At 42.1% G+C, this 15,879-nt stretch overlaps 1 protein-coding gene across 19 annotated transcripts in view; it reads right to left on the reverse strand.

Moving 5' to 3' along the window:
- Window positions 1–15,879, reverse strand: part of CACNA1C (calcium voltage-gated channel subunit alpha1 C) — a 450,530-nt gene that overhangs the window by 86,256 nt on the left and 348,395 nt on the right. For all 19 annotated transcript variants that reach the window (XM_063153847.1, XM_063153843.1, XM_063153842.1 and 16 more), the window contains 6 exons: window positions 10,851–11,058; window positions 9,909–10,029; window positions 7,979–8,093; window positions 6,838–6,958; window positions 6,641–6,710; window positions 926–1,058 (listed from right to left, as the gene is read on the reverse strand). In XM_063153847.1, coding sequence (XP_063009917.1) covers window positions 926–1,058; window positions 6,641–6,710; window positions 6,838–6,958; window positions 7,979–8,093; window positions 9,909–10,029; window positions 10,851–11,058 — 768 coding nt within the window. The remainder of the gene's footprint in view (window positions 1–925; window positions 1,059–6,640; window positions 6,711–6,837; window positions 6,959–7,978; window positions 8,094–9,908; window positions 10,030–10,850; window positions 11,059–15,879) is intronic.

The raw sequence follows: 15,879 nt of genomic DNA on the forward strand, positions 1-15,879 counted from the left end.
CTCCAAGTCCCTATTACAGCAATTTTACAGATGACTGCAGAGGTTAATTTAGTTCTACAAATGACAGGGGGTGGGTGGCACAGCTAGCATTACAGTCCACAAGCCCCAGCCATCCTCAGTCCCTCCCTGTTACACATAGCCAAGGAGGAGTGGCACAAACTCTGCTGGGACAAATGGCTTGGAATTCAGCGGTGCAGGAACAGCCCTGCCTTCCTCTGGGCTGTGTTTGAAGGCTGAGTCCTTAGGAGAGACACTGGAATTTGTGGTGCTGCACAGAGCATTGGGCAGTGATCTCACTGCTGTGCCCTTGCAAAGATAAACTCACCTGGCTCCTAACAGCCCTCAACTCACAGGTCCTGCACATCTCCTTTGGAAAGGCAGGTGTGACAACATGAGGCTGCATTGCAGGAGCCCATGGGTGAAGTGTGAGAGGAGGACTGTGCTTCCTAGGCTCCTCTCAGAGCTATGGACTCTCCCACCCTCTCATTTCCTCTTTTTGCTCATTCTTGATGTGCAGCAATGAGCAGAGACACATGAGCTCCCTACTGGGAGTGGATTTTGGGCAGCCCTTAGGACAGGAAGCTGCTACCTTCCACTTGACTGATTGCATGATGGCTCTCCTGCAGCTTGGACCTGGATGTGTCAGGAAATTCCAATTACTGACTCGCCTCTGTGTCCCTTATTTCTGAAGCTTTCATGATTTGTGTCCTCAATCAGCCTTGTATGTCCCGTGAGCTCCCATTGAATATTTTCCCTACAGTTGTGGTTTCATAGGGTTTCCTGTCTTAAAGGAGAGGTGGGTCAGAGAAAGCCTCAGATATGAACTGCTGAGAGGGAGCTCTGCACCTCATCACTTTTGTGGCCCAGTGTGAAAGGGGTACCAGCCCTTCACCTCCTTCTTCTGGCTAACCAATCTTTCAAGTACCTGTTGTTAGGACTGAAGATGAAAAAAGCACTGGCATCAGGCATGGGCACAGCCTTTTCCTTGAGGTGCAGCTCAGACATTGGGCGAGGTCGAGGGCCGACAGGCATCTCAGGTTCCTCCTCGTCTTCCTCTGCTGCAAGAAGCATTTTTGTCTTTTATTGCAAAACACAACCCATTCCAAAGTGCTGAGGCATTTGTCTCTGTCATAACTAGAGCTAAAAATCATTAAAATAGGATGCTGAAGCCTTGACTTTCCTTGCCCTTCCTTCCTTTGAGGCAGCGCCCTTTACCCAGTGCTCACCCTGGCAGACACTGGTCTCGTCTCTCTGTAAAACCATTAGTGCTGGTAAACCTACAACATCCTCACAACACTCTCCTCAGATGCCTCACAGTTCCTGCTGCAAAAAAACAAACAGAAAGGTTTGTTTTCTGTGGCTTTTCTAAGGTTCTAATGGCTCATTTGAATCTTTCTTGCTGAGGTCTAGATCCATTATTTGTTTTCTTATTTTCCATGGACACAGAAAATTAAAAATTGCCTTCCTCTTGCAGAAATCTTTTGCATTTGAGGACCACTCTTGTGCCTCTGGGAGAATATCTGGTTCCTAGAGCAAAACAGCAGCAGCCTTTCCTGAGGTGCTGTGTTGCCCAGGTCTCTGATCACTCCTGCTACTTGTCTGCAGGATCAACGTGCAGTTGAGGTTTTACTGCTTCAGATGAAAGCTAGATTACTTCTTATATCTTGTGATATTATCTTCCTGTTAAATGTCCTTCATGGAAACTTTTCATTTTACTTTGGCATTAATTTGCCACCAGTGTCAGATATGCACAAAGCACAGATTATTTACCACAGAGCCACAATCTGGCCTGTCACTCCCCCCTCTGCATTTCTGCTGCTGACTATTCCCAAAAGTGGCACTTAGACCTCATCCTTACTGAAGGGTATATTTTTTTCTTTTGACCATCCCTCCAGCTTATCAAGATTGTTTTTCTTCTATTTGTGAGCATCTCCATGGAGCTACTGCTACATCTGGAGCTGTGTCTGGATGAGCACATGTATGCCCCAGAACAAACAGTGAGCACATACACATTGACTTACACTGATGAGAAAATCCTAAAATTGTCCCCTTTTATAATTTAGTGTGGGGGGGAAGGTCAGAAACATGGGAATGAGGCTGAGACTCTTGAACCTGTGTCATCTCCAGGCAGATCAGTGAGCATCTTCAAGATAGAAAAAGCAGAGATGAGGGCTAAGTGGTACCTGAAAAAGAAGCTTCTGCCTTTGAGGATTTCTTCTACTGGCTGAAGGCAGATGTTGTTTTGTAATTGACATGATAGGATTTTGCTGTTTTAAAGATCCCAATCCTCTCACTTAATCAGCAAGACAGGAAAAAATCTTTAAGAAAGGAGCCTGACATGCTAGATACAACTGATTCATCTTCCAGGCAGTGCAAAGGAGGATACTCTAATTAAAAGGTTCATCTTGAGTCCATAGAGGGAAATAAGCTCCAGGAATGGTGTTCCTTTAGGGTGAGATACTGTACTTGATCTGCTTACAGGACACATCAGAAAGAACAGATGAATCAGCACAGATCCTGATGTAGATATCAGAGAGAGGAGAAAAGTGCCCTTTCTGAAGGCATGCCATTATTACATGTAAATAGGATTCTTTCTTTACACTTCCAGTACCAAGAGTTCAGCTCAAATTCACTTGATAGATCTTTGCATAAATGTTTGAGCTGGTACAGAGAGTTTGTACTTTTTAAGTCAGTCTATTTTTTAACAGCTCAATTTTATGTGTAATATACTTCATAATAGTCTTTCTACAGGCTTTAATAGTTAAAGAAACATCTTTCAGAAGTACTTCTTTACACAGGACTTGTAAAAGAGGTTGATGTGCAGGTTTATGTAATATAACCATACCTTGCACGTGCACCTTTTATCTGCGGGCTTCAGAGAAGGCTGACAAAGAGTGAGGTAAGCAAAATTTTTTCTTCTTGAACAGGCCAGAAAACCAATGCCTGGGATCATGTGGGATATTTGAAACTCATACTTAAGAAGAGTATGCTGGGTCCCTGCTCTGTGCCTTCAATGTGAGATCATTCTTCTTTTATTACTCAGAGGAATGCTTAAAATACACTTTTAAATGGGCATGGAGCAATGCCTCTGGAAAATAGATCTTCAGCAGAAGGATCAGTCCCATGAAGACCATAAAGAACATTGTTCCTCTCCTCTTTTTCTCCTGTCTGCCATACAGCAAGAAATATAGATTAATGACTCTGGGAACCAAATACTTCCAGACTAAAAAACACATTCAGTTCCTCAGGCATAGATAAAGAGCAATGTTCTACTTTTCACTTAGAGTCTAGGGCACAGAAGAAAGGAAACATTGAGGGCCAAATTCACAAAGAATAATGTGATTACAGCCTCATCCCAGGTCACTGCCCATGCTATCTACCTCCATATAGAGGCAGCACAGCTGCTCACATTTGTAGAAGCAAATGTTCTTTGGCTGTGGAGACAAGCACAAACAGGCTACAGGGCAGCATCAGTGAGAAATTCGATGATGTGGAGGGTTTTTTTTACTGTAGAAAGACCAGAACTCTCCTATAAGGACATTATTTTGCTCCAAGCTCCCATGAATCATCCCAAGCTTTTACCTTCATCTGACGTTCCGAATTCTTTGTCTATTTCTGTACTAGACTGCAAGGCTAGCTCCCTGTCTTCCTGTAATAAACATATCATCATAATAATCCTCCTAGTGTACACAAATCTCTGGGAGAGCTAGTCTGTCCTTCCTAAAAAGAGACCAGGTGACCTGAGGAGCTGCAACCACTCTGGGGCTGAGGGGCAGCACTGTGCAGCAAGCAGAGTCAGGAGAGGGTATTGAGAAAACTGCTTTAAGGAGCAGAAACAAGTCAGAGAATGAGCAAGGCAGGTTAGGAAAGGACCTATGTGAGGAAAAATAAATGAGGTAACCAGTTCAAATGGTTTCTGAACATTGAATCTTCAGTCTTCACAAAGAATTGATAAACAATTCAGGGAAAAGGCCTGTTTTGAAATGGCATTGATGCCATACAATGGCAAGTAAGTAAGATGGTGTCCCTTTGCATTTTTAATAGGAGACAGGAGAAAACCTGATAATCCATTCAAATTTTAGGTTGTGTTCAAAAGTATGCTAAGACAGGGATTGGCACTCTGAGGCAGGCATTTAAAGTGTTTTCACTTCATTTTCTGCACTCTAATTCTATGCAAGGCAAAAAAATCCAAAAAGTAGTGTTTTGTTATATTTTTCATTTATAAGCTTATCTTTCTAAGCTATCTACAGAAAGTAAATAAACCCCAATTCCATTAGCAGTAGACTTTAAATTGACATTCAGATGACTGTTGTTTCACTTGAAAAAAAAGTAATTTTCTGCAAATCCAAGCCAGCCAAGAAACAGAAACAAAACTGTATCAAGATGTTTTAATTTGTGCTTCTTACTAAAGACACCCACAAACCCTGTAGCAACTGGGGATGTGTATCCAGTAAGTGCCTGGGCCTATAGAGGTGATGGAAAGATTAAATCCAGAGTGACCTTCCTCAGGCAGTGTTAAAATAGCATTGCACAAATTAGAACCACACTCTACTCCTGATAAATTTGCTATAAATATGGAAGAACACAAGTACAGTATATGTGAGGACTTCTTGTACTGAAAATCAAATGCAATGAACAGTTTTCCATTATTCTTGTCTGAAGCTCTTGCCCATCTACTCAAAATGAACTTTTGTGTTCTTTTTTACCCTATCAAATCAACCTATTATCAGACATTTATTTATTAGGAATCATGGAATAGAAGAGAAAGTGTTTTATAGCCTAATATAGCCTGTTACATAATCACAGAAACACAGAAGAGAAAGGCAGGGAAGGATCACAAAAGGCCCTCTGGTTCATGCCTCTGCCAAGCCAGGTCCAATTAATTTCTATATCTAAGCCTTTTCTGGGAGACATTTTCTGACCTGTCCTTAACAACATCCAGTGGTGCTGGGCTTCCACAACCATCTCTGGGAACTTTTACTGCCTCACCATTAGAAAATTGTCTGCTGTGAATCCTATAAAATCTGTTGCTTCATAATGGAGATAATTCTCATCCTAATCTGTAGAAGGTTTTTAGGAATATGAAGACGTTTCTCCCATCTTTCCTAAGTCAAATGAGCAAATTGTATCCAATCTTAGTTCTTGCTACCTACTGGCATTGTTTTCACCATTCTCTTCTGTTCAGCCCCACTTCTCTTAACCCAAAAAGAGATATGATATTCCAGATTGCAAAGATCTTATCAATGTTGAACACAACAAAACAATTGCTTTGCTCTGAATAGCTTCCATTGACCAGTTCAAACAAACCCATAACTGGACAAAAGGCCCATTCTTTCTCTGTGTTATAAATCTCACTACTTGCTTGCCTTTTCAAAGACAGCAAACTGTTGCTGACATCTGTTGAGCTTGTGGTCATAAGATTCAGATCCTTCTCTCAAGGACTGTTACCTAACTAGCTGTCACCTAAGATCCTTTCTTTGTGAATTGTTTATTCCTGTCTATGCGTAGAGCCTGGCACTTTCAATTTTATTTAGACCATTTATCCAGGACCTCAGGAGCTCTTTGAATTCTAATGTTGCCCTCCAGCACACTCCTTGTCCTTCCTAGCTTCATGTCATCTACAAATGTAATAAGCATATTGCCTCTTCCATCATTCAGGTCATTAACGATGAACTGAGCTGAACTCCAGACAGGCTTTTGGGTTGTACAAACTCACTTGGGCTATCACTACCCTCCCCATAAAGGGCCTGATCATTTCTCTCACCATCATCTAGACCAGATTTTTCTAGTCAGTTTATGACTAGAAAAACACTGTAAGAGATGGTCAGAAGCCTTAGCAAAGTTAAAGAATATTACATCTAGTTATTTTCTCCTGTCTACAGGTGTTTTCAGAATAAAACACTTCAGCCCCTTTCAGAAGAAAATAAGGGTGGCTTGATGTGATTTGCTTTTGGCAAATTGTGTTGGCTGCTGATCATCTCTTTATCTTGTGGTGATATAGTTTAATCCTTTGTTCCAGCACTTTTCCAAGATTGGAAGTTGAACTGACTAGCTCCAATCCTGCCCCCTATTCAGGTTCTCTTGAACACTGCTTAAAGTTCTGAGATTTCTTCAACCAATCTTTCAAGTATCTGAGAATGAAGTTAATTAGGCCCACCTGACTTGAAAACCAGCCTAACTAATGCGAGAGCTTGTTTCTTGCATTTCTAGGCTGAGATCTTGTGCCTTTAGAGTTATGCTGTGTCACACTGTGCTTTTAGATTAGAAAACAGTGCAAAAAGGCATTTAGCACTTTCCCTTTCATGACTTTCTGTTGTGAGACACCCCTGACCACTGAGTACTGATAAAGCACACTGAAAACAGTGTCATGTGCATATTTTGAAACAGGTTTTTATATGATTTGATTCTCTGTAAAGCTCTGTATTTTCCAGTAAAGAGCTTTACAGGGAACCAAATCAAATATGATTGATCAGGATAGGGACTTCAAAGGGCCAGACCACACCTGTGCAAAAACATGCAAGGACACCATCCTGTCCCATCATGAAAGCATTTCCAGCAGACCTACTACCACAGTTTGGCTTTGTGTACATTATCAACTGGAGCTTTGTTGAGTGAGGGATACAAAGAAGGAGATGTGTACCTGGTGCTTCTGTTGTGGGATAAGGGCTCTTTTCTTCATTCTCATTGGGCTGATAATCATCCACGTTGATCTGACAGAAATGGAAGGAGAAGCATCAAAGCCTTTATCAGACAAGGCAGACAGTTTTCATTCCCTGAGAAACCCAAGCTGCTCATGCCATCACTGCACAGAGAGTGCTGGCTGCCAGCAGACCTTACCTTGGTAGCAGGTGGGGACTCTCCATCAGCAGTGATCGATTTCAGCTCAATTTTCTCCTCCTTTGCCTCTTCCTCCACAGCTGTTTTTTCCATCTCCTGTTTCTTTTCAGGACTAGCAGTTCTAGCAATTTTACAAGATAAAAACCAAAGAGTTACAAAGGTGGAAAGCTGCTTCCCTTTTGGGAACTTCATGTAGTACAGCACACACCATGAGAATAATCAGCTGGCTGGCATCTCCATTCTGATTTCAGCTTCCATACCAGTGGCTGCACCTTGTCCTCATCTGCAGGCAAAGGCAGAGGCTCTGATCTATTTTTATATAGGGCCTTTTATTTTTTATCTTTCTCATTGGCATGTGTTTGTGAAAATGCATATTTTAGGTCTGTCAGCTGAAATCCCTTTGCTCACCCAACAACAAAGTCATGCACCATTTTCAACCCATTTCTTGTGAGCTTCCAACTGGATTTTCTACAAAAGTTTTTCCCCTCACTGCACCCCTAGAGAAAGGAAAATCTCCTGAGCTGCATGCAGGATGAAGCAGAAAGATCTGCACAGGAGATCCCCTCCAAGCAGCCTGGAAGACAGTGAATAGGAATAACCAGGAAGGAGAGGCTTCCCTGCTGTTGGCATCTGGGAATGACAGAGCAGCTCCTCATCCAGCTTGTGCCCCTTAAATGTCTGCAGAAACACTAAAAGAACTGGGAAAGGAAAAACAGCATGTGGCATCCAAAGAAAAAGAAGCTGCTAAATCTCATGGTGGGAATGACAGAAAATGTGCCTCGTGGCCCAAAGCAATCAGAGGATAGCAGGGAGATTCAAATTGGATTGACACCCATACTCATTCTCTGCTGATGCTCTGAAAGCTCATCAGTAACCCAACTTCCTTTCCTCAGCTCACACCACTGCAACTGGGGGGACTCCTAGCTCACACTTTCTTGTTTTACAGCTGGAGTACCTTTGCATAAAAATTTATATATACATAACCCCAAACATAATTAATGACATATATAATCTATACACATACAGATAATTACATATATTACATATACACACATGTATGTATAGGTATCATATTTCTATATATCCATGCTGTGTGTAATTACAGGAATGTGTGCAGATAGGTATATGCAAATGGATTTACCTAGCTAGCTTTTTCCTTTCTTTTTCCTCTTCCTCCTCTTTCTGTGCAGATGTTAAACTCTCAGCATCAGCAAGGTTGTCCACAGCAATGGCCAAAAACACATTCAGCAGGATATCTATTTGTGTGCTACTTAAAGAAAACAGGCTTTGAAAACTGTAGAAAAAGATTATACCAAAGGTTTCTTAATTGAAAATTTTTAGCAACCTGTCATCAGATCTCTTGGATTTTCCAAACTTCCATTTCACACAACTGCATATCCATCATGCACAAACCTACACCTTCCTTCCACACAGATAACACACTTTGTGGGTTTTCAACATTTCACAACAGAGTGGCTGATGTAAAACAGCAGATTTACAAATTTACATTTTAGTTTCCAGTTTCCCAAGTGTGTCTCCCTTTGTGAAGAGGATCCCACTGAACATAAGAGGAGTATGGAAAGCTTTGCATCTTTGGACAGTTTAGGTTGCACAAGCGGATTTTATGGACAGCAAGCATGGGACTCTGGTGAGCATTTCTGAGGTTAATTTAGTCTGGACAGTGAAGGGTTGAGCTGACAACTCTGCCATCTCCTAACAGAGAATCCATGCATGGCCACTCATGCCCATGTAGCTGCAGGGCAAGGAATCACAGCTGTTTTCTTGTCTTACCAGCCAGTGTTCAGGTCTCATGTTACAAATCTGACCAGAAGGTTGTTTTATGCATTTCTTGAGTGTAGGTCTTATTGTACCATGATAACTTTTAAGCAAACCCTGGTTCAAGGCTTAGTCTGGAAACACAGACATCCCCCCTCCCTGGGCTCCAAGGTCTAAATGCTCCAAAGTCAGCCAGCACTGTAGAGTTGGCTCACGTTTTCACAAGGAGATCCAAGTTGTAGCTTTTTTTTTTAAGCTGTCAGCCAGATTGCCTACCTTGACCTTCAGATAAGTGGAATTGCACCATCTCACTTTGAAGTGAGGGCATGCAGGTCAACCAAAATGTCACATAACAGGGTTTGAGAGATGTGAATTATGAGCAAAGGCCAGAAGAGCTGGGCTGAGTCTATAAGGTGGCTTTATAGAAGCATCAGTATAAAAGGAAATGTCACCTCTGACACAGGAGGGCCATTTATTAGGGAAGCAGCAACTAAACATGGACAAATTTGGAGCAAACTGAGATAGGGAACAGAAAGGCAGCTCTATGCTACATGCAAATTCCTGTGAAGAGACACTCACAGCACAATCCTGCAATGTGCTTTGTGCCTCCTGGGGTGAGTACAGTGCCCTCACTTCACCTTAAACCAGACAGAACTGAAGTTATTCAAGACCAGCACAGGCTGGAAGATAACAGAGCACATTTTCTGTTTGAAGAACACACAGATTGCAGGGACTGAAATGGAACACAGGTCCTGTTAGTTTATACATGAATTAATACATGATCTCACATAAATCAATTATGTCAAACATATGTTACTCCTACTACAGCATTTGTATATAGCATATTGCAGATTATACATATTTTTATTCCACATAAAGTTTGGATGGAAGCACATGGAATATATTACTAAAAAAGCCATTAAAGTAAAAAAAAAAAAAAAAAAGCAGTAAGTACAGTAGGAACACCCAGAAATTAGTTTGTGGAGAAGGCAGGAAAGACAAACCTATGAGTGAATTAAGGGGAATGAAAAATAAAAACACTAAACATGTAAAGATACTAAATACAATCTAGCATGTGCAACTGGCATTTAGCTGGCTCTTACAATTGTTTATATGCCTTAGCACCAGCTAAAATAAAATGAACTTTTTAAACTTTTGGCAGTGCAATGCTAAAATTAAGACCTAGGGAAAGGGCAAAAACGTGAGGTGTGAAATTCACTATTTTGTGACATAACAAAGTAAACAGTGGTTTTAATTCATCCCCTCTTGCAGAAAAGAGTAGCATCAAAGGATACAGTTTCCACAGATGAAGAGGATGATGAAGTAAATACAGACCAACATTCCTGGAAAAGAGGGGCCGCCATAAGCCATGATCCCATCATACATCACCGAATTCCAGTCCTCCCCAGTCAGGATCTAAATGACACATTCCCACCAATAAGGGATACAGTGTTAGACCACACAGAGAATTTGAACACCCCATTAACACAAAGATACCCACTGTCCCAGAGAACACCCCCTCCCCCAGCATGGAGCTGATGGAGACTCTGGCAGTGTCCATCTAGAACATTAAAAAAACAAAAACAAAAAACAAACCACAGAACAAAGAAAATGCAAAGAAGGCCCGTGCTCAAATTGTGAAAAATTCCCAAAGAGTGTATTCTTGAAGATGATGGCTGAAGGTAATGGCTCTCCTAGAAAAATCCACTCAAGTCTCCCCGTGGTTCCAAGCATTTCCCTCCCATGCCTGCTGTTTCAGACAGGCTGCACAGCCTATGACACTGCCCTCAGCACAGCACTCCAGGCCATTTCTCCTCACATCTCAGTGAAATCGTGATCCTGATGCTCTTGGTGGGTCTCTCCCAAAGCTGCATAGGGCTTAAAGGCCATGGGATCACTGCTAAACAGGTATTTATAGGGATTACTGTGAACAGGTATTTGTTCCCCAGAGCAGGCAGGACAGCAGCAGGGCTGGGCTTTGGCAGCAAGTGCTGCTCTGGGACATGGCAATGGCTATTCTCTTGTCCTGCCCTGTAAAGACCCCTTTGTCTGTGGCCTTGCAACACACAGGGGTTTCATCTTTGGTTCCCACTTTGGGAGGGAATACCCTGTGCTGGCACCCTGCTCCTGGAGCTGTCAGGGTCCAGCCCCACCCTGGGGACTGTCAGGCTGCAGGACCTGTTTTGCCCCATGAAAACACAAAATATTGGCCCCACAAGGACCACTTGTGCCCTTACCTGAAACACAGTGAGGAGGGACTGAGGGAAGTTGTCAAATGTACTCCTCCTGGTCTGCATCTCATCAAAGTTAAACTTGCCCCCAAAGAGCTGCATCCCCAGGAGGGAGAAGATGATGATGAAGAGGAAGAGAAGCAGCAACAGGGAGGCAATGGAGCGGACTGAATTCAGGAGTGAAGCCACAAGATTACTCAGGGAGTTCCAATATCTGGGAGAGAAAATAGAAGCAGTTAAAATTCCTTCAGTTCCAGACAGGTGCTCATGGACTGCACAGGATATTGGTTCAGGCTGCCTTCTGTGTAAAGCAGGCATTTCCCAACACCCTGTTAAGCAGTGAATCATTGATGTGCCTCCCTGAGATAACGAGACCTACTGCAGCTAATGAGTAATTTTACTACCACACGTGTACACACACAATTCCCTCCACCCCCCCTCCACACACACACCCAGAAGATTATTACAGCACTCTCCATCTAAGGCTCTGCACATCTTCCATCAATATACAGTGATTAGTTCTTGCTGCTTCAGTGAGTTACATTCTAACCAACCTCATTACAGCACTCACAGATGTTGTGGCAGCCAGAATAACTCACTCCAGAGAATGGCCTGTAATAACTAGCAAGAACAGATGGGGAAACTGTTTGGATGCAAATACAAACTTGCCCAAAATTTGGAGTGTGTGTGAGTGTGTGCTTGGGCTCACTCACAGAGAGGTTGCTGAGTTCTCTGGGACTGGGAGGAATGAGAAAGATATCAATGCTCCTTTTACAAGGACCCTAAAGCAAACTCCAGATCTACATTTATTTGGAAGAGCACAACATCACTTGTTTTTTTTTTTTTTTTTTACTCCTTCAAACAGGCTGCAGAACATTTTCAAATGGCTTCATTCAAGAGACAGGATGGTTTAGACCTTTTCTCCCAGTGTATTCAGGCTTGTGCCCCATTCAGACTCATGTATGATGCAGGGAAAGGATCTTCTTGCCATGGTGGTTCCACTTTAGGTTTCAGAGAGATGCATGTTTGCTGCAGCATGTAAGTTTGCATTCTTTTTCAGCCTGCAGAGTAGTCACCAGCTGGAAAGAGGCTTTAGAAAAAAATTCCAAAGAATTCACCACATCACCCATGAAGCAACTTCCACTTTGGTCTTGCATCTGCTCAGTCACTCCTAAACTACTGCTTAGCTGGTCATGAGCTCTCCTCTTCTGTGCTTTGGGGCTGGTAGAGCTTTCAGAATGGGCTGAGGATTCACTGTTGTCCTCCAACCACCTCATTTTCATACACCTTATTAGCAAAGCCTCAACAGCTTTCACAGGTCAGCAAGCCAGCAATGTTTGCCTGTGCTCTTCCTTCTGCCTGGCCTGCTTTGAGAATCCTCCAAGGTCCTCTAGTCCCTTCTCCCAAGGCCCACAACTTTGAACATTTCTTTAACCAGAGGACTCTGCTTAACCATACTTTCCCTGAAGACAAAAGTTCCTGGTAAAAAGGATGGCAGACTGGTGCTCTGGCTCTTCTGTGGAAGCCTTATCCTTCAACTCATCCTTTTTTCCTGAAGGTAGTATACATCCTCATTAGAGACAAGGGTTCTTAAAATCCTAGTTAAATTAATATTTTTTTAAATATTGATCTAAAAAGAATACTTTTCTTGTCCTGTGAAAGGCAGGACTGCCTGACAGCCCAATCACTTCAGGAAGATCAGCAATCTTATCTGCAGATGGACACCACTGTGTCCTCTCAAGTTCAGCAGCAGGTTCATCTCCAAGGACTGAGCTTCAAAGAGAGCTGTGATGTTTTCCCTCCAGCCCAGCTTCAGCACTTCAGAGAAAACTAGGATGCTTTAAAGTTTAACTGCAATTAAAGAGATGAGCAATGAAAAACTACAGAGCAAAGGTAAGGGCATAGAAGCTGTGGGCTCAGTGCCACCAAATATCCACACGGAATGTGCAATGTAACAGCTCCCTGTGTTTGCAGTTATGCTCACAGCTCACATACTTTCACACTTTGGAAAGAAGGGAAAGTGACACAGGAGAAGGGAAAAATTCAGTCAGATGAAAGTCAAATGAATTCAGCATTCTTAAAGCAGAGGTTGATGGGCTCCAGAACATCTCCAAGCTCCCCAATGTCAGCCAGGACACACATTTTCTAGGTCTTTCTAGCAGTTCCCTTAAGAAGCAGTAAAGTTGTTACAAATCTGAACAGTCCCAGTTACTCAGTTTAAGCTTAAAGGCCTTGCTATCTCAGCTCACAACCATGCAGACTTCTCTCAGCTCTGCATTTCCTACAAATGGCTGAATACCTGGCATTCAGATTCTTATATGAGCATCAAGCTTCAAGCAATTAACTGAGACGGCCTGATGGTAAGATGAGTTCTGTTTTATCTGTGTGCTAGTGCTAGCTAAACATACAGTACCACTAGAAAAGTAAAGAAACCAATAAGGAAAAAAAAAAAAAAGGAGAAAAAGGAGAGGATAAGAAATGCTTGACTGATTAGGATGTGAAAATAACAATGGTCTTATCTCAGGGTCCTAGAAGCCTGACCTGAGGGTAGCATCTGTCCCATTTGGCGGCTGCAGGATTAACATGAACTCCCTCACAGCGAGATCTGGGATTACTCAGTGACACACGAGGGTTTCATGTCAGCAATGGCTGAAGCCCAAACAAAGAAGGGTCTCAAAGAAGAGTTCATCTCCTCTGGTTATCACCTGACCACAAAGGAAAAATCAGCACTGGATGCTGGATGGAATAGGAGGGTTTGGACCAGGCATGTTTTAGTGGGAAGTATGAGAGAAAGCAGTGCTGCTGCCTCAGATTTATGGGGAAATGGATGTGCCTCTGACAGCCCCCACTGCAGATCCTGGGCCCTTGAGGGTGCCATGAATGAGGAGCTGCAGACCCTCAGGTGAGCAGGACCTGACTGTGATCCCTGTTCAAAGTGGAGCAATGATGCAGAGAAGTCAAGGGGTTTGTTCCATACCTGGGTTAGAACTTAACCTGCTCTGCTCTCTCCCCTCTCTCCATTGCCTTCCCCTATAGCTTTAGGATCTCATCTCTGGCAACCGCAGATGCAGGGTTTAAAGCAGCAGCTGGCAGACTCATTATTGGGAAGCTTCCCACCCTGTTCATCCCATATAAAACCACTTTGACAGTCATTTTTGACAGAAAGTACAAAAAATGGGGCACCCTGTCTCTCCTCCCTACAATTAACAGTGACTTACCTAGTGGCAGGATTGGGTATAAAGCATCAAATTTCTGTATGCTGTCACAATTATATGATTTTTTAAATACAAAGGGCTATAATACATATAAAGCAGTAAAGGATTATTTATAATGATAAAATAATCTGTCTTCTCATAGCAAAGTGAGATGTTCTGCACAGCACTTTAAAAATTAGGGAGAATAAAACAGATTACATTGTCTGTTTGTCTAATGTATTTATAATTTTGGAAGAAATGCTTGGTCTTGAAATTCTAAATGGTGATTCTAAAATGGTGCATTGTTCATCTGATGGCATCTTTATTTGTTTCTATTCTATTATGGAGCTATTTTTGTGTTTCTTGTAGAATTGTATCATCTTTATGACCCAGAATTTGTTTGCGCATGGTGTTTATCATGGAAAATCTATGCAAATATATAAAGAATAGTCTACCTTCTGATATATTCTCACTAGAGTAATTTTCCTGCTTTGTACCTCTTTAATATCCTAGATGATCACTATTCTCACTTCCACTGTATGTCCTCCTATGGTCATGAATATATGTTTGATCTAAAACAATTCTTTAAAATAATTATATAAAATATTTGTTTGATGTAAAAGAATTCTTTAATTGTTGTTTGATATAAAACAATAATAATTCTATATAATTGTTTGATATAAACCAAATAATTCTCCTGCCCCTCCCAGCTTTCCAGTGTGGTATCTTTCTGCATTATCATGGCACTCAGGTGGGGTATTGCACCAGTGCTGATAATGTCATTAATAAATCCTCATTGTATTTAGAGCTGAGTGAACAATAGAGACATATGTAATTTACTAGAGAAGGTAAAAGTTTGGCTTTAATGCCAAAGTATTCTGTCCTTTGCAAGGCATGAGTGAGCCTAAAATACTGCTTTGGAGGCTCATGTTAGGGCCTTCCACATGAGGGTGAACTTCACCCACAGAGTGAAGATTTATGAAGAAAATTATGAATAATTACAAAACATATAAATTTGAAGCTACTGCAGCCTACTTGTCAATCTTTTAGGAACAGGAAAGAAAGAAAGAAAAATCTGATTAATACATTATGCATCATGAGCTCTTCCTTAGCTCTGTGCTTTGCACACAGACCCATGCACAAATTGCAGGAGACATATTCCAGGTAACACTTTTCCCAGGCAAAATTGTATTTTAATTGTGCTGCAGAGTGAAGGCAAATGTAGCCAGTCCTGCTGCTGATTGGCTCCATCATCACATTTCTGCCAGAAGCTTTAGGAATATATGAGTACTCCACCAGCTCAGGCTTTCTAAAGTTTTAATGATATTCTCTCAGTGTTTGCCTTTCTGTTAGAGAATTCTCTTAGCTAGCTTATATAGGATTGGAGACATGTCTTGAAAAAACAATGACCTCTCCAGGATGCTATGTTGAAGCTCATGCTTTTATAGCTATTGGTATGTTGCCCTGGGTGTATCTGATTACCCAGTGCCTGAAACAGCTACTGCTTTCCTCAGAAACCAGGCCTGGGACTTGGGAATGGATGGATCCAGGAAAAACAATCCCCAGACCAGAGATCCCCACTATTTCTTTCTTGCTGGAAACTCTTGTTTCCCCTCTCTGGGAGGGAACGTTCCCCTCTGGAAGGTTTTCCCCTCTTCTATGATCACACACATCCAAACACTTTTTTCCCCCCTTTTGGAGCAGTTGTAGGCTTGCTTTGGCCTCTCTCTCTGAGACTGTGAATCAATTTTCTGTCTCTGCCATCTGACCCTGGGATCCATCCATCCTGCCAGAGATCTGAGGCTCAGAAGCTTTAAGGGCAAATCTTGCATGATGCACAA

This window comes from Melospiza melodia, chromosome 4 (genome assembly GCF_035770615.1).
Source record: "Melospiza melodia melodia isolate bMelMel2 chromosome 4, bMelMel2.pri, whole genome shotgun sequence".
Taxonomy (NCBI): Eukaryota; Metazoa; Chordata; class Aves; order Passeriformes; family Passerellidae; genus Melospiza; species Melospiza melodia.